Consider the following 20,016-nt stretch of genomic DNA (forward strand, 5'->3'; position numbering starts at 1 on the left):
CTGTTACTGGACATGAGCAGGATACAACATAGCAAAAAGCACACCAATATTCTAAAACAGATATCATAAATAAATTTGTTTTTGGTCCCCTTCAACAGATTTAAAGACAAAACTCAAGTGACTTTAACACTATACTGCAAATTGCTGAGTTAACTACACCCCAATACCAGTTTTGCACAAAAATGAAAGTGAAGTATTAGCCCTGTATGGTTGGACTATGGCCAATCTGAAAAAAATATTACAGGATAAAAGGCCTTAGCCTGATGGCTGATTCTGTTCAGGTGATGACAGTTGACAATTACGACAGACTCGGTGAGAGGGTTAAAACCAAGCGGTAACAGGGATGACAACTTGGTAACAGGAATGACTGTTAGTAACAGGAATGACATAATTACATTATTTAGCAATGCTTCTCAGTGAATGACAGACAAGTCATAATTTGGGATAATACTTACAATGTAACTGCAGCTGTAGGTTAGGGGAAGCCAGGGTACAGTGAATCAGAACAGTTATTTTGCTGGCTTTCTCCTATCTGGGTGTTAAGAATGTTCGAATGCGGAAAAAATCCATTCAATTTTACATAAAAGATTTATTCATTAAAATAACTTGTCACAAGCTATATGAAACAAGTAACACAAATAAATTCTCTAAAACAAACACTTCTGGATTTTTAATGAAAAAAATAACAACTGGCAACACCGTCCTGTGAAATTACTTAATTTCAAAAACTCAGTGCCAGTCCACTTCTGGCTTTCTGAATTAGTTTAAATAGCATCACTTAAGGAAGTAACAGGCAAACCACCGAATCATGAAACAAGAAATAAAACTTAAACCTTAACATGTTTCAACCCCCTGTAGATCGACGGAATTTAGCCTTCCATTGGCTGATAGCTTGGTCAGACATCAAGTGGGGGTATTCTACTTTGCTCCAAAACAAGCTAACGCAGAACATCTGAATAGCAGTCTAGGTCTACTGGAAATATGAGGTGAAAAAGTATGGCCTTACAGATGATACAATCGATAAACACCCATTTATGTCATTCCTGTTACCTTAGTGTCATTCCTGTTACCCATAGCAGGGTAACAGGAATGACAGTAACAGGAATGACAATTTTGCACATATCCCCTGCTACACTGCACTACAAGACATGCATGCATCCTTGGTCACTTGCTTCCTCGAGTGGGCACTTCCATAATGTACTTTATTTATTTACCACCACATTTTCTATTGTCTCTGTGAAGTTCTGGGCATAACAGTAATGACTGCTAATTGATATAACCATCAAAAAAACACGAAAACTTACCTTTCTCCAGCTTTATCCTTCAAATGCTCCCTCCATTGAACTTTCAAGGTCAACTATGAATGTGGACCTCCTATTGGCAAGTTATAGAACCAACCTAACCATAGAGTTTAGTGAGCTGGTAACAGGAATAAAAGGAGTAACAGGAATGACACTGGAATTGATTGACAGGGCAAAATTTACCCCCAAAGTAAGAAATTTGTTCTAATTAACACTTAACTGACTACATATTATCTGAAATGAAGTATATTAGAGAAATGATAGTGTTTGGATTAACTTTATGTGCTTTTCAATTTAAAAATCCTAAGATTTTTGACAGGAGCCAAGACTGGGGACAGCCAAAATAGGCTGGTGAGACGACTCTGATGAGGGGATTTAAAAAATTTTTCAATCTGGGTCCGAGAACTAACACTTATCAAGGTAGAATTTCATAATTGTCTTTATTTTCACACACATATTTATTAGGAAATCTCTTCATTTAATAAAAAAAAAAAACAGCTGGGACACAAACTGCACGTTCTGAGGAGAATGACCCACTTAAAGTCAGTCATGCTGTATGTTATACACTGAGGCTCATTTGTTGCAATGTCTTAAATGTAATAATAATGCAAGTTGCTATAAAGTGTAATGTGTTTTCATGAGGGATTTTCGAATGTTTGAGTGTGTTAGTTCCTTATACACATGGATTTTGTAAAAAGTGTTATGAAGTGACTTTACGTATGGAGAATATTAACAATATTTACTGTTCTACTGTGTGTCCAATGTGATTCGTCTCAAAATGTCTAAGATTTTATTTTTTAAAAATTCAATTACAAATTATAAGTGTAACAGTGTGTCTATAACTTAACTGGAAAGGAGGATCTCAGGAAATTTTGCATGAATTTTCGAATTTCGTAGTGCTTCAACTTCAGCCATGCGACTCGAGGAAAATCTGCATTTCATACAAATAATTCAACACTCAATGTTATAGATTAACTTAAATTTTCACTTCGAAATAGTGCCAATTCTTGAACATTAAATATTGTAAATATTGTACAATTTGTTGCTCAGAGAAGGGCAGGACGGTGGTGTAGTGGTTAGCACTGTTGCCTCACAGCAAGAAGGTCCTGGGTTCGAGCCCAGTGGCCGATGCGGGCCTTTCTGTGTGGAGTTTGCATGCTGTCCGTGTGGGGTTGCTCTGGTTTTCCCCACAGTCCAAAGGCATGCAGGTTAGGCTAATTGGTGGCTCTAAATTGACTGTGAGTGTGAATGGTTGTCTGTGTCTGTGTGTCAGCCCTGTGATGACCTGGCGACTTGTCCAGGGTGTACCCCGCCTTTCGCCCGTAGTCAGCTGGGATAGGCTCCAGCTTGCCTGCGACCCTGTAGAACAGGATAAGCGGCTACAGATAATGGATGGATGTTGCTCAGAGTTTAAAATTTAATTTTAAATAATGGAAGGAAATTCCTCTATATAAAAAGATAGAAAGTTGTGTGTAAGTGGAATAACTGTAACGTAGCAAGGAAAGTTTATCTTCTTCACATCATGTGTTAATTTGCACAAAATCGTTGCACATTATACAGAAATTTCATTTGCTTTAATCATGAAAAGTAGTCATTTCTCTTCAGCTTACAAGTAATTTAGATTTCACAAGCAAGAATGAACTTTTTATTTTTGTTTTGTTTTGTTTTTTCCCTGTAAACACTCTGGATACGCTCTAGATGGTGGCATTGAGTTACATCCCCACGTCAGGGATAACTGCTTGTCATTTTTAACACAAACAACAAACATTTAACATGTTCCAAATCTTATTTCTCATATTTCAGCAGTACAATTGTGTTTCACCAGTTGTATATTACCATCATGTACATCATGAATAGTAGGCATAAACGGATAAAAAATATTCAATTGAAAATGGTTAGCTCTTTGAGAACTCTCTGTATGAACTCTGTTTATGTTGTAACACTTCTGGGTTAACTATTTACACGTGTTGATTCACTAAAGTGGAATTCCTATTGAATTTCCACCGAGGCATAAAGCAATCGGTGAAACAGGAACAAAAGCATCAATCACAAGCAGCTCCACCCTTCATTAACTGACACATATTTGTGTGATGTGATTGTATCAGTTGGATGTCGCACACCCAGACACCCACACACTGGATTCCTAATGTGTGCTGCCTAATGGTTTTTAATCACTTTTTTTGTTTGTTTTTATTCCACACTTCCACGGAAATGACAGAGAACAACCAAAAGGCTCAACAAACCACAATTTTCACCAACAACGCTTTCGAAATTGCTTCGGAACATTTCTCATAGTTTCATTCGAAAAAGCGACATCCATTAATTAAAAACATTTTGGAGTAAACATCACTGTATTTCAGGTCCAACAGTGAAACATAATGCTTTAATACTGAAAAACAACTTTCCTGGCATGATCAATCCACGTGGATAAAATTTAAGTTCATGATGTCAATCATCTAAAGTACTGTAAGAGCCTCGCTGTGTGGAAATGCTCAGAGGCTGACTGGCCTTGTTCAGACTTGCAGTGAATTTCTCCTTTCATGGTTCAGAGTGACTGGAATAAACTGACTCATAACACAGTGGTGGTTTCGAAACTATAACACTTCTTTTTTTTTAACAGATTTTTCATGTAAGCTTTAAAACACTGCACTGAAGGCTTTGTGTGCTTGATGTAAGGAATAAAACACAACACTGTTATAGGAAAACAATCATCAGTGGAGTTACTGTTACTGTTACATCATACAGTACTTATTCGAGTTGTAGCTTATCGTTAATGTTTTATGTTGTGAAATATTCTTAAAACACATCCTGAAGTGTTTTATTCCTCTTTTACAACAGCAGTTTGTCTACGATTGCAATTTTTTATTCATTAAAGATGGACACTGTGTACTTTATATCCAGTTTTAGCTACATTTAATGTTGGTAGTTGCTGTTCTCACTGACATAATAGTGCTACTGTTATATCTGTTGTTACTCACCATTACTATCTAACTAGCTGTTACTGTAGTATGTTTCTGTCTATTACTTGGTGTTACTAGCTGCTACTAGCATTTACTATCTGTAGCTAGCGTGACTATAGTATGTTTCTGTCCTTTACTTGCTGTTACTAGCATTTACTATCTGTAACTAGCGTGACTACAGTATGTTTCTGTCCTTTACTTGCTGTTACTAGCATTTACTATCTGTAACTAGCATGACTATAGTATGTTTCTGTTGTTTACTTGCTGTTACTAGTTGTTACTAGCATTTACTATCTGTAACTAGCGTGACTATAGTATGTTTCTGTCCTTTACTTGCTGTTACTAGCTGCTACTAGCATTTACTATCTGTAACTAGCATGATTATAGTATGTTTCTGTTGTTTACTTGCTGTTACTAGCATTTACTATCTGTAACTAGCGTGACTATAGTATGTTTCTGTCCTTTACTTCCTGTTACTAGTTGTTACTAGCATTTACTATCTGTAACTAGCGTTACTATAGTCTGCTTCTGTTCTTTACTTGCTGTTACTAGCATTTACTATCTGTAGGTAGCGTGACTATAGTATGTTTCTGTCCTTTACTAGCTGTTACTAGCATTTACTATCTGTAGCTAGCGTGACTATAGTATGTTTCTGTCCTTTACTAGCTGTTACTAGCATTTACTATCTGTAGCTAGCATGACTATAGTATGTTTCTGTCCTTTACTAGCTGTTACTAGCATTTACTATCTGTAGCTAGCGTGACTAGAGTATGTTTCTGTCCTTTACTAGCTGTTACTAGTTGTTACTAGCATTTACTATCTGTAACTAGCGTTACTATAGTCTGCTTCTGTCCTTTACTAGCTGTTACTAGCATTTACTATCTGTAGCTAGCATGACTATAGTATGTTTCTGTCCTTTACTAGCTGTTACTAGCATTTACTATCTGTAGCTAGCGTGACTATAGTATGTTTCTGTCCTTTACTAGCTGTTACTAGCATTTACTATCTGTAGCTAGCGTGACTATAGTATGTTTCTGTCCTTTACTAGCTGTTACTAGCATTTACTATCTGTAGCTAGCATGACTATAGTATGTTTCTGTCCTTTACTAGCTGTTACTAGCATTTACTATCTGTAGCTAGCGTGACTAGAGTATGTTTCTGTCCTTTACTAGCTGTTACTAGTTGTTACTAGCATTTACTATCTGTAACTAGCGTTACTATAGTCTGCTTCTGTCCTTTACTAGCTGTTACTAGCATTTACTATCTGTAGCTAGCGTGACTATAGTATGTTTCTGTCCTTTACTAGCTGTTACTAGCATTTACTATCTGTAGCTAGCGTGACTATAGTATGTTTCTGTCCTTTACTAGCTGTTACTAGCATTTACTATCTGTAGCTAGCATGACTATAGTATGTTTCTGTCCTTTACTAGCTGTTACTAGCATTTACTATCTGTAGCTAGCGTGACTAGAGTATGTTTCTGTCCTTTACTAGCTGTTACTAGTTGTTACTAGCATTTACTATCTGTAACTAGCGTTACTATAGTCTGCTTCTGTTCTTTACTTGCTGTTACTAGCATTTACTATCTGTAGGTAGCGTGACTATAGTATGTTTCTGTCCTTTACTAGCTGTTACTAGCATTTACTATCTGTAGCTAGCATGACTATAGTATGTTTCTGTCCTTTACTAGCTGTTACTAGCATTTACTATCTGTAGCTAGCGTGACTATAGTCTGCTTCTGTCCTTTACTTGCTGTTACTAGCATTTACTATCTGTAGCTAGCATGACTATAGTATGTTTCTGTCCTTTACTAGCTGTTACTAGCATTTACTATCTGTAGCTAGCGTGACTAGAGTATGTTTCTGTCCTTTACTAGCTGTTACTAGTTGTTACTAGCATTTACTATCTGTAACTAGCGTTACTATAGTCTGCTTCTGTCCTTTACTTGCTGTTACTAGCATTTACTATCTGTAACTAGCATTAATATAGTCTGCTTCTGTCCTTTACTTGCTGTTACTAGCATTTACTATCTGTAGCTAGCGTGACTATAGTATGTTTCTGTCCTTTACTAGCTGTTACTAGCATTTACTATCTGTAGCTAGCGTGACTATAGTATGTTTCTGTCCTTTACTAGCTGTTACTAGCATTTACTATCTGTAGCTAGCGTGACTATAGTATGTTTCTGTCCTTTACTAGCTGTTACTAGCATTTACTATCTGTAGCTAGCGTGACTATAGTATGTTTCTGTCCTTTACTTGCTGTTACTAGCTGCTACTAGCATTTACTATCTATAAGTAGCATTACAGATAGTAAATGCTAGTAGCTGCTACTAACAGCAAGTAAAGGACAGAAACATACTATAGTAATGCTAGTATGTTTAATACGCTAAACAAATAGTAGCAGCTAGTAGCAGCTATTTGTCTAGTACTTGTTTGTATACATTACTAGCTGTTACTATCTGCTACTACCAATCAGAATGGAAAATTTAGCATCATTGTGTTATAACCTGTTACTGTCTGTTACTAGCTGTTACGAACATTTACTATCTGCTACTAGCTGTTACTGTAGTATGTTACTGATTATTACTTGCTGTTACTAGCTGCTACTATCATTTATTAGCTGTTCTTATAGTATGTTACTGACTTTTACTTGCTGTAACTATCTGTTAGTACTTGTTACTCAGCATCAGTGTGTTATAACCTGCAGTTAACCTGTAGTTTATTGAAAGTGCTGAAGAATTAAAGGACTAAATGGAAGAGATTCAGGCAATGAAATAAAAAGGCTTTTCAGAAAAGCTAGAGCTTGTGAGTAAATCTGCGTTTCCCTTTCTAAAGATTGCATCATGTATTCCATGGATTAATTTGCCTATCATATGTTTTTCCCGTCCTGAGAAGTCTAATCTCCCTATTCATTAAGAACCATCATGATAGTACAGTTAGATAAAGAGTGCAGCAGGGTTCATAAGTTTGGCTTCACAACCAAGAACAGTTGTTATTTTTTCAGGTGCGAGTGAACACAGGTACAACACTGGGCTCGGAGGATTTTTTTTTTTGTTGTTGTTGGTATTTCATTGTACATGAACACAGCGTTAAAGCAGACTTAAATAACATTCAATAAATACAGTTACACATTAACGCTGCTGAATTCTGGACTCTGATTGCTCGGAAGGTGCTGGAACAAAAGTCCGGCTAGTTATCGTCTCTATAGTAACATCTAATTCAAACATGTATGGAAGGAGTCTCCAGTATTAGAGCATTTGGGTGAGCTTCTGGTTTATCAGTGAAATGGAAAAGTGGGTTTTTTTGGTCTTTTTCTCCTTCACAAGAGGAAAAAAAACCAGAAACCAGTGATGAAATTTATGCTACAATGTAAGGACTTGTTTTGTTGACGTTCCATGACATTACACATAACTACAAATGGATAAAAACTATGACCTGCTGGGTTTTTTTAAAATAATAAATTAAAAATCGTAATCGTTGGTAAGTTGCTGTAACACACTCAATTGAGTTCACACTCAATCACACCACCCTGTGGTTGATTATTATTCTATAACTGCCCCCCCCCCCCCCCCGCCAAGTGATTTATTCCTCACATATCTGACTTGTATTTGATTTAAATCACTGATTTTATATTTTTGCATATAGAAGTATATAATGTATAGTGGACTGAGATCGAACATTGGCATGTATGATGGAGTGTGTCGGTGCATGAACATGTCATGGTGTGTTTCGTGCTCTAACTTGCCTGATCAGCTAATTACTCTATCAATGTGTGAACAAAATCCAGTTGATCAGCATGCCAAATAAAACATGGACTTAAAAATGATGCAAACCAGAAAGCTGACTGTCCAATCTGAGAAACCTGATACCTTTTTTTTTTGCATTTGAAATTTGTGTGTGTGTGTTATGCATAGTAAGCATAAAGGAATATATTAACACACATGAGAATAACAGCATTGATGCAGCAGAAGCGCGACCAAAATGGGTCTTCCCTCATGCTACGAATCATGGGAGGCGGAGTCCCAGGTGCACCACGGCCAGGCCGAGGACTACAAAAGCCTGCGGTGCGCACACACTTCCCTCTTCGCATGGACTCACAACCTAAAAAGTGAAGAGAAAGAGAGAGACAAAAAAACAACGTTGTATTGCAAAATACCACTTCAAAGTATTGCTTTCTGTTTGGTGTGAAAAGAGGAAAGGGGAAGAAAAGAAAAATGAGATGAATGAGAGGAATTATTTTGGACACAAGCAATATTTTGTTCACTAATTACTTAACAATACAAAATGTAATTTTATTTTAGTTTATTTTTCTCTTCCAGCAAAATTAACTAAAAAAAATCGAGTACTAAAAGCACTTCCTATTCTTTGGGATCCTCCTGATGTTTTTGTGTGTGTGTGTGTTACCCTCTGTTCTCCGAGTGAGTGTTGATACTTTCTGTAGCGGTATATCTCTGTCAGTATTGCCTCTCAGGGTCCACCAGGTGAGGTTATGAATCTACAACACAATAACATACAACACTTACAACACATTAACCTCATTAGCATGCATACATCACTGAATGCTGAGAAATTCTCAAATCTGATTGGTCAGAAAGTTGAATATGTTACCATTTCTATAGTAACAGTTCACTCAGAGGGACTTGTACACTGGATGCTCTGTGTATTATGGAAGGAGTCTCCAGTGTCAGCGCTTTGTTTCCACCATGAAAAGGTTCCTTGGTAATGTAACAAGCTGCCTTTTTGCTTTTTAACATCAAGGAACTCTTGAGAAGAAAGGAACGACTGTTCGTAGCTGCTATTAACTGAAAGCAAGAACTAACTGGATGTTCTACAAAATTAAATGTAGCTAAAAATGGACAAAAACCCTCAGCATCAATCACCTCAGGATGTGCTGTTGTAGGAAAATAATCAACATAGGTAATGCAGTGTTAACTTTGATTTATTTTCTCTGTGATTGATAATTCCCTAACTGCTTATCATGATTTACAACATTACTATAGAATTTTACTGAAAAAAGTACAAAAATTTTCAGCCAAAATTTTATTTGACTCAAAATTATTTGCTTGCTTCTTATCTGTAAAAAACAACAATGTCCAGCACTTCAAGAATGGTGGATTGTACCTAATTCACATACTTTTAGCAAGAAGTAGCTTCTCCACAAGGGGGAGCTCTTAATAAAGTAACTTTGGCCATAACAATGAAGTTACTTTATTAAGTGCGCCCCCTTGTGGATAAGCTACTTCTTATCTTTGAAAAACGACACTGTCCAGCACTTCAAGGATGGTGGATTGTACCTAATTCACATACTTTTAGCAAGAAGTAGCTTCTCCACGAAGGGGCGCTCTTAATAAAGTAACTTTGGCCATAACAATGAAGTTACTTTATTAAAAGCGCCCCCTTGTGGATAAGCTTTGAAAACGGCATTGTCCAGCAATTCAAGGATGGTAGATTGTACTGAATTCACATACTTTTAGCAAGAAGTAGCTTCTCCACAAGGGGGCACTCTTAATAAAGTAACTTCGTTGTTATGGCTGATGTCTATGTTTGTACTCATATTACATGTGATAAAATAAAAGTCCTGGAACATACATGTGACAATAATGATAACATCCTTTTTTTAATTATCGTCTAAGTCAGGGCTTTTCAAAGTGTGGGGCGTGCCTCCCCTAGGGGGCACCAGAGTTCTTTGGGGGGGGGGGGGCGCAACGTGAGGAAAAATAAACCAGAATAAATTACTATTGCGAACATTTAGCGAACTTCAGCTAGCCTTTGCCAGAGACAAAATGGATCGATTTTTAGTACCTAAAGCTATAGTGAGTGAGGAGACAGAGTCTGTGCCAAGCAAAAAAAGAAGGAAGTATGACCACGATTATTTAAAGTTTGGATTTTCATGGACTGGATCTGAAGATGCTCCTCTTGGCAGACAACACACTGTGGCAGTGGTGCTAGCTAACGATGCTATGAGACCATGTCGACTCCGGCGTCATATTGAGACCAAACACCCAAGTTTGGTGACCAAGCCCCGGGAGTTTTTTGACAGGAGGCTAAATGAACTGCGGTCACAGCAGAAAGTAATTCATACTTTTAGCACTGTAAATGACAAGGCAACTGAAGCATCATATCATGTGGCGTTATGCATAGCTAAAGCAGGTAAGCCCCACAACATCGGTGAAACATTAATCTTACCTGCTGCTAAAGACATGTGTTCAGTGATGATGGGAGATGCTGCTGCTGCCAAGCTGAAGGCCATACCGATGTCTGATAACACCATCCAGCACCGCATCTCAGACATGGCATCGGATGTTAAGGAACAGGTGTTGGATGCTATTCATGAGAGCCCTCTCTTCTCCATTCAGCTGGATCAGTCTACCGACATCGCTAACTGTGCTCAGTTAATGGTGTATGTGCGCTATATTAAAGAGCTCAGTGTCAAGGAGGAGTTTTTGTTTTGTTATCCTCTGCCAACTCACACTACAGCAGGAGAAATATTCAAGGCTTTGAATGATTTAATGCAGAAGAATCGTATTGACTAGAGCCGCTGTTGTGGAATATGTACTGATGGCGCAAGGGCAATGACAGGCCGCCACAGTGGTTTGGTGAAGCAGGTGCAAGCGGTTGCCCAGGCCGCTGTTTGGAAGCACTGTATCATCCATCACCAGGCCTTGGCGACCAAGAAGATGCCAAAAGAGTTGCGCGCAGTGCTGGATGAGGCAGTAAAAATTGTTAATCTAATTAAATCACGTGCCATGAATGCTCGTCTCTTCTCTGTCTTCTGCAATGAGATGGATGCTCACTTCCAACAGCTGCTGCTGCACTCCGAGGTCCGATGGCTGTCCCGGGGCAAGGTCCTCACCCGCTTGTGTGATTTGTGTGAGGAAGTGCTCCTATTCCTTGCCGAAATCAGTTCTCCACTGGTGAAGCATATGGGGGACATGAACAGGGTTGCAATGTTGGCATATCTTTCTGATATCTTTGACCGAATAAACGCACTGAACACCTCTCTGCAGGGCAAAGAGAGCCATGTCTTTTTGGCACACGATCGAGTCTCTGCATTTAGGAAAAAGTTGGACTTGTGGTGTGCTCATGTTAAACGGGGCTCGGTGGAAATGTTCCCGACGTTGGAAGATGTTGTGGAGAAGGCAGGGCTGTAACTGGACACTGTACAACAGGTGATCATTGCGCATTTGGAGGGGCTGTGGGAGCAGTTTGCAGAGTATTTTGGAGAGGAGACCTTAGCAAATCAGTGGGTGAGAAATCCATTCTCATTCCCAGCGACATCCAGTGATGCACTAACAGTGCAAGAGGAAGAGGCCCTTGTCGAACTGAACTCTAATATGGACTTCAAAAAAAAGATGAGTGAAGTGTCACTTGTGCACTTCTGGCTGTCTGTGGAGACCGAGTCCCCCCACCTCTCCAAAAAAGCACTTCAGGTACTCATCCCGTTCACATCTACATACCTGTGTGAATGTGGTTTTTCCGCGTTAACATTGATCAAAAACAAGTACTGGTCTAGCTTGCAGGTAGAGGATGATATACATTTATTCCTGTCAACAGTGCGTCCCCGCATCAGGCGCCTGTGCATATCAAAGAAGCAAACTCATTGCTCCCACTAAGATGAGGCGAGAAAAGGGGTTGTGGTGATGTGAGGTGTTAAAAAAGAAAATGTATTAAATGTGTTTTTCTAAAGCACATGTTTAAAATGTGTAAAAAAGAATATGCTTTTAGCACATGTTTAAAATGTGTAAAACAAGATGTTTTAAAAAAGCACAATGTTTAAAATGTGTAAAAAAAGATGTTTTAAAAAAACACAGATGTTTAAAATGTGTAAAAAAGAGATGTTTTAAAAAGCACAGATGTTTAAAATGTGTAAAACAAGATGTTTTAAAAAAAGCACAGATGTTTAAAATGTGTAAAAAAGATGTTTTAAAAAAGCACAGATGTTTAAAACGTGTAAAACAAGATGTTTTAAAAAAGCACAGATGTTTAAAATGTGTAAAAAAGATGTTTTAAAAAGCACAGATGTTTAAAATGTGTAAAAAAAGAGGTTTTAAAAAAGTACAGATATTTAAAATGTGTAAAAAAGAGATGTTTTAAAAAAGCTCATATGTTTTCAATGTGTAAAAAAGATGTTTTCAAAAAGCACAGATGTTTAAAATGTGTAAAAAAGAGGTTTTAAAAAAGCACAGATGTATAAAATGTTTAAAAAATGATGTTTTAAAAAAGCACAGATGTTTTCAAAAAGCACAGATGTTTAAAATGTGTAAAAAAAAAGATGTTTGAAAAAAGCACAGATGTTTAAAATGTGTAAAAAAAAGATGTTTGAAAAAAGCACAGATGTTTAAAATGTGTAAAATAGATGTTTTAAAAAAGCTCATATATTTTAAATGTGTAAAAAAAATATGTTTTCAAAAAGCACAGATGTTTAAAATGTGTAAAAGAAAAAAATAAAAATGTGCACAACAACCATTTTTTTAAAATACGAATGGAACATTAAGTATAGCAACAACAAAAATTGTAAGGGGGGGGGGGGGGGGCGTTGTTGTTTATTTGGTCTATGAGGGGGGGCTGACTCTCCCACACTTTGAAAACCCCTGGTCTAAGTGATACCACAATAAACAAACACCTTTCAAACTCCTCACACTGCACAAAATGAGCTGTCCATCATCTATAAATAGAAATACATCATCACTTCTTCTATATTAATGATTTCTGAGTTTACATTAAAAAAAATACTGTTAAGATCCAGCTTCAGTAATGTTGTCTTTAAACAAAAACGACAGTCAGACGAAACCTGTGTATTTTAAATGAGTTGTGTCAAAAATACTGTACAAAGTACAAGTTGTGCTTCATGTAAATGACGCCATTTGACATCATAAGCTGCTATAACACTGACTACTACAACTAGCTAGAGGTATGTTAGCTATAATAATATATTGTGTAAGATGTAGGCGTGTACCTGTTCCTCAGAGGGTGCAGGTGTGAGAAGGCTGATGCTGATGGTGACGATGACAGTGATGGCACAGAGGATGATGGCGAAGTGGAGATAGTGCACACGCCGCAGGACGGGAGGTGCAGGGTCAAAGATGCCACAACGAGGGGGCGGGAAGGCAAATTCCAGAACCATCCGCGTGACACCGACAGCCAGACCGACCATCAAACCCCAGAATGCTCCCTAAACACAAAACAACTTCCTTAATTTAACAATCTAAACGTTTAGACTATTTTATTGTAAGTAGCTACGTTGTGAAATAATTTGATCTGTAGTTGCTTAGCATATTGCTAAATTATACCATTTTGAATAGAAATACAGTATAATAAATAAATCCCGTAACTAGAAGGGCACTTAGTAGAGTACAGTCCATACCTCTGCCAAGCCACATATCATCAACATCAAAATCAAATCACTTGATCCTAGGATAATACTAAAGCTGTCCACCAAATTTCACCCAAATCCATTCACTACTTTTTGAGTTACATTGGGAAAAGACAAGAAAATCCTGGATCCACATACATATCCAGATTTACATCAAAATCCAATCAATTGTTCCTCGGCCCATGGCTCAGCTTTCCTCAAAATTTCATTGAAATCCATTCACTAGTTTTTGAGTTACATTGGGAACAAACAAACAGAGATGAAAACATCTCGTCCTCCAACACAGTTGACGGAGGTAAATAACAGTATTTTAGCGAAAGTACACTTACGTTTATGACTGAATGTGTCATATTTATGATTGATTTTCACACAAAAAAAATTTCTTCATTTTAATATAAATGGATTGCTTTGATCTTCATTATAAGCAGTTATTGTAGGGGCGTGGCCACACAACGCTGGTGTAGTGGTTAGCGCTGTTGCCTCATGGCAAAAAGGTTCTGGGTTCAAGCCCAGTGGCTGATGGGGACCTTTCTGTGTGGAGTCTGCATGTTCTCCCCATGTCCACGTGGGTTTCCTCGGGGTGCTCCGGTTTCCCCCACAGTCCAAAGACATGCAGGTTAGGTTAACGTGGGGCGGCCATGGCCTAATGGCTAGAGAAGCAGCTTTATGACCAAAAGGTTGATGGTTTGATTCCCTGGACCAGCAGGAATGGCTGAAGTGCCCTTGAGAAAGGCACCTTACCCCTGGGTGCTATAGCATAGCTGCCCGTGTGTGTGTGTGTTTTCATTGCTTCGGATGAGTTAATACAGAGTGGAATTTCACTGTGCTTCAGTGTATATGTGATAAATAAAGTTCTTCTTGACCATTTTATAGTTTTGGTTTAAACGATAGAAATGAGCAAACACTTCCTGGTTTCTTTATGCTCAAGAAAACGTACAAAACCGTCTTTTCCCACAGAAAGTAATGCAAACGTGTGATATCCAGGATATAACCTGGGGTTATGTCTAGCGCTCATTTTATAGACAGTAAATAATCACACAATCTTTCCAGATGCAAGAAAGCACAGTTTGGAAGAAATTACAGAAGTGACGGACTTGGAATAAATTCTCAGAGATACTCTGTGATGACGATATTACTCACTTCCTGATGCAAAACTAATCCTGACCGACTGCACTGCAAATCTTTTTCATGATTGGAAGCTAATATTGTCAAAGAAATAATACAATTTTTTGTTGTTTGTATAAAAGTAAGTAATATAAATGTCAATAGTGTAAATGCTCTGAATAGAATTATGTAGCCAACACTCTTTTAGCTTGTCCAGCATCATACACGTTCATGATCAGTCCGATCTTCGCCCGGATCCTATCGGAGTTGATGCGAGAACGCTCATGGAACTGTTCTGTGTCCCGTTTCATTAAGATCAAATTTTACCTTTTTGAAAAAACAATGTTTTTAGCCCTTTTTGTTTAAATTACTTTCTTGTTTGACAAATACAATTTTAAAATATTAAAAAAAACTTCGTAACTAGTGGTAGTGCATTTTTTTTTTTTTTGTTTGGGGCTTTTTTTGGTTTCTCGAACATGATCAGGATGCATATGTGTAAATTATTCAGAGTGTGATTCATTGTGTAGAGAGTTTGCAAAGCTGAAACCGCAGTCAGGTTGTGAAACTGCAAAAGTGACAGAGAAGTGAAAAGAGATGTTGTCTTCTGTAGCTCGGGGGCATCCTGCATTCCATGCTGAAAGGCTGTTGGGTTTTTTGTTTGTTTGTTTGTTTGTTTGTTTGTTTGTTTTGTTTTAAAGAAAACACCCTGCCCTGATATAAAAGTGTTCCTCTCTGGATTAGCGGAATGTTCTATTGTTTTTCCATTGGATGAACAGGTTTTCCCCTGTGAGCATTCTGCTAGCGTTTCTTAACGTTCATTAATAATGTCGAAAAGGCTGCTTTTAGGAAAATTATATGAATAAATCGCATCCAAATCACACTGCAATTCAAATCACTTGGACTTGGATGTAGATGTGCCGCGTAACTGAAATCAAATCTTTCAGAAGATTAGGTGAAGTTCTCCTTGACAAGGTGTTTAAATAACAATGTAAGACTTCGTAAGTTGTATGAAGAATTTCACGGTAACATGATGTTATATGGGCAGCACGGTGGTGTAGTGGTTAGCGCTGTCGCCTCACAGCAAGAAGGTCCGGGTTCGAGCCCCGTGGCCGACGAGGGTCTTTCTGTGCGGAGTTTGCATGTTCTCCCCGTGTCCGCGTGGGTTTCCTCCGGGTGCTCCGGTTTCCCCCACAGTCCAAAGACATGCAGGTTAGGTTAACTGGTGACTCTAAATTGACCGTAGGTGTGAATGTGAGTGTGAATGGTTGTCTGTGTCTATGTGTCAGCCCTGTGATGACCTGGCGACTTGTCCAGGGTGTACCCCGCCTTTCGCCCGTAGTCAGCTGGGATAGGCTCCAGCTTGCCTGCGACCCTGTAGAACAGGATAAAGCGGCTAGAGATAATGAGATGAGATGAGATGATGTTATATTTTTCTCAGTACGGAATTTAATTTTAAAGGGCACCTGACAGCAGAATGATGCTCTACAATAGGTTTCTGTAATAAAACTACAAACACCACTGATCACTTTCATGATAGAACTAACCACCAACAGAACGAAACTCTTTGTGCGCAGCTGCGTCAATCTGGCCAAAGCACCAAGCCGCTGTCAGTGGCCACCATATTTGCCGTGACGTCACATGCAGAACGACTGCTCGGCCTTCAAGGCAGCTATGGCCGACGAAACAGAGCGATTTTCTGACCAGTCTTCAGAAACTGAGGCCCTTTTTGAGGTTGACACTGGACATGTCGGATTACATGAAGACGAAGCAGTGGGTGGCATTTTGCCTTATCGTTCTGAGCCGTATCTGGACGATTTGCCTGCAGAAGGTGAGATTTCCGACTCGGACACAGAATACATGTGAATAATACCTCAGACTTCATTCAATCAATCTGTAATTTGTGACAATATAACAGGATTACCACATACTGTATAATAAATATTTTGGAGTATCTTTCATTATATTTTCGTGACCAAAGGCTCTGTATACAGTTCAGTAAAGTTGGAAAGATATCGGCAGATTCGAACTTCCGGGATCAATAACTCTTAAGTGAAATGTTGTTAAACACACATATTTTCAACCGTAGTAAGATAGACAATGAGCTACAACCTAACTTTCATCAAAACAAGCCACACCAACAACATTAGTGTTTACGAGCAGCGTGCAGGGACCGTCTACAAAGTGCAACACCAAAAAGAGACATTACAAAAAATATTCAATAACTTCACTATGATACAGTGTAGTGTCACCAAACTCACTACACACTTCATTGATCTACAGATTGCACTACAACACTTGGTTTGAAAGAAAGGCATTTTTCATAATTTCTGGGAATTTCTCATCTCATCTCATTATCTCTAGCCGCTTTATCCTTCTACAGGGTCGCAGGCAAGCTGGAGCCTATCCCAGCTGACTACGGGCGAAAGGCGGGGTACACCCTGGACAAGTCACCAGGTCATCACAGGGCTGACACATAGACACAGACAACCATTCACACTCACATTCACACCTACGCTCAATTTAGAGTCACCAGTTAACCTAACCTGCATGTCTTTGGACTGTGGGGGAAACCGGAGCACCCGGAGGAAACCCACGCGGACACGGGGAGAACATGCAAACTCCACACAGAAAGGCCCTCGCCGGCCCCGGGGCTCGAACCCAGGACCTTCTTGCTGTGAGGCGACAGCACTAACCACTACACCACCGTGCCGCCCCTAATTTCTGGGAATTTGTATTAGGAATATTAATCAATAACTTCACTATGATACAAGTGTTGTAGTGCAATCTGTAGGAGATCAATGAAGCGTGTAGTGAGTTTGGTGACACTACACTGTATCATAGTGAAGTTATTGAATATTTTTTGTAGTGTCTCTTTTCGGTGTTGCACTTTGTAGACGGTCCCTGCACGCTGCTCGTAAACACTAATGTTGTTGGTGTGGCTTCGAGGATGGCTTGTTTTGATGAAAGTTAGGTTGTAGCTCGTTGTCTATCTTACTACGGTTGAAAATATGCGTGTTTTGTGTTTTAACAATGTTTCACTTAAGAGTTATTGATCCCGGAAGTTCGAATCTGCCAATATCTTTCCAACTTTACTGAACTCTGTATACTATAATATTATGTACATGTGAATAATACCTCAGACTTCATTCAATCTGGTCATGTTCATGAAATTCCTACTTTACGCTAATAGATAGTTTTCACATGACGTCACAGAGTCGGGGATTCCCTGGTGGCGGCCATCTTGAGGGGCAAGCTTACCGTACGGGTCACTGAGCACACATAGTACCGCGCAAGTTACATTTATTTATATATTATTTACATTTATAGTTACATTATTACTATTTAAAGCTAGCAATGGTGCACACCTGTTGCATTCACGGCTGTCGTAATAGGTCAGATGATGACGTCAAGCGGAGCTTTTATGGAATTCCCACTGTACGGGAGCACGAAGGCGAGCAAACAAAGAAACTCAGCATACAAAGGAGAAATCTATGGCTTGCAAGAATCAACCGCAAGGATTTTCAGCCTTCCAAACACAGCAAAGTCTGCTCCGATCATTTTATAAGTGGTAAGTTGTTTAAATAAACAATCAATTGTGTAACAAGCCTACATACCAGTTAATTATATTACAAAGTTTATACTGACATGGTACTGTAATACCACTAATGGATGTAAAATTTGTCTTAAATCAACTCGATATTATACACACATATATTTATATGCAGTGTTGAGAGCTCTAAAACTCCAATGTGTACATACCTTGGCTGTAATTAGGACATGGCTCTCACTTGTTTTTGGTGGACTTCACGGACCCAGCCACAGACAAAATAATTGTATGACTCCAGCGACTTGTATGCTTTGAGGTCGTCAAGTGTGTAGGCGCTTTTAGTATTCACAAAATAGTTCACAATATCAGGGTACGATATGGATGGCAGCCCTGCATAGTCACTTGAAAATGCTTCTTTGTCCACTTCGTAGGGGTCAATTCCCCCAATCAAGGACAGTTTGGCTGCATACCGTTGTCGTGAGATGTCATCTAATGTATCCATATACTTCCGTTTGCTTGATTTTGCCGACATTGATCTTTATTTTAGAAAACTGACTATATAACTTAATAAATTCGTCCGAGATAACGTAGCTGGTAGTGGCGATGGTCCGTTTTGTTTGCCCTGCAAGATGGCGGCTGGGGGGCATTCCCCGGAATGCCGTGACGTCAGTGAAAACTATCTATATCGTCGGTGATTGGAAATTTTAGATGAGAGACTGATTTAAAGACATGCAGATTTGGTACAATGGGGCCACTGTAATTGGCGCAAGCTGTTGTGGTTTCCCATGCCATGATGTATGTACATATATATATATATATATATATATATATATATATATATATATATATATATCTATATATATCTATATATCTTCCTATGGCAAAAGATAAATAAATAAATAGATTTTATACACAAAGCTATCCTGACATAATTTCCTCCCAAGATACAGTCTGTTTTCAAATGAAAATATAATTTTATTGTTATAAATAACAGTTCCGGTGTCCGGCGCACTTGTTTTGCCCACTCTTCACATCTGATGGGATCCTTGGGAAAGGTATACAGACTATACCCGGCTTCCCTGGTGTTGGAGCAAAATCCAGCCACACAACAAGCAGGCATATTCACCAAAATAAACGACTCAGACGCAAAAATATTCACTTGCAAAGCACTGGTGAACAATGAGAAGCTGAAATGTCTGTCAGTGGTTCTGCATGTGACGTCATATCCGCCTTCTTCCTCGGCCGTGGGTTGGCTCGCCATGATATCGATTTATCTGCGTGGCGGGCCATTCAAAACGATGTTTCTTACTATTCTGTCGTGCGATGTGTGAAGTAAATATGTCATTTTGTTCAACTCAATATGGCTGAAATTAACAAATTAACATGTTTTTTGCTGTCAGGTGCACTTTAAGTTTGTATCCAGTCGCTGCTATAACGTAAGTGAGGACGGGTTGTTCCTGGATGCGCTGCAACATTAAACGTAAATATAAACTGATAAAAACTATGATTCTTTAAGAAGTTTGAAAAAAATTAAACTTCAACAAGTTGCTGTGGTATGAGAGGAATAAAAAAAAAACATCAGGATGTGATGATCAACTTCTCAGTGGTAACAGTAACTAAGCATCATCATCGATTATTTTCCTGAACAGCAAACCCTGAAATGTTTTATTTCGTTCCTTACTGGATGCAAGAGGATATATTAATAACATGAACATTTATAATCCTGTCTGATAT

General features: G+C 38.6%; 1 protein-coding gene across 1 annotated transcript in view; it reads right to left on the reverse strand.

Annotated features, from left to right (window-relative positions):
- Positions 1 to 7,852: 7,852 nt before the first annotated feature.
- slc5a10 (solute carrier family 5 member 10) overlaps positions 7,853 to 20,016 on the reverse strand; it is a 107,403-nt gene continuing 95,239 nt past the window's right edge. The window contains exons 12-14 of the mRNA XM_060898541.1: positions 13,215 to 13,430; positions 8,663 to 8,753; positions 7,853 to 8,359 (exon numbers count right to left, since the gene is read on the reverse strand). Coding sequence (XP_060754524.1) covers positions 8,163 to 8,359; positions 8,663 to 8,753; positions 13,215 to 13,430 — 504 coding nt within the window. The 3' untranslated portion in view covers positions 7,853 to 8,162. The remainder of the gene's footprint in view (positions 8,360 to 8,662; positions 8,754 to 13,214; positions 13,431 to 20,016) is intronic.

Source organism: Neoarius graeffei, chromosome 18, assembly GCF_027579695.1.
Source record: "Neoarius graeffei isolate fNeoGra1 chromosome 18, fNeoGra1.pri, whole genome shotgun sequence".
NCBI lineage: Eukaryota > Metazoa > Chordata > Actinopteri > Siluriformes > Ariidae > Neoarius > Neoarius graeffei.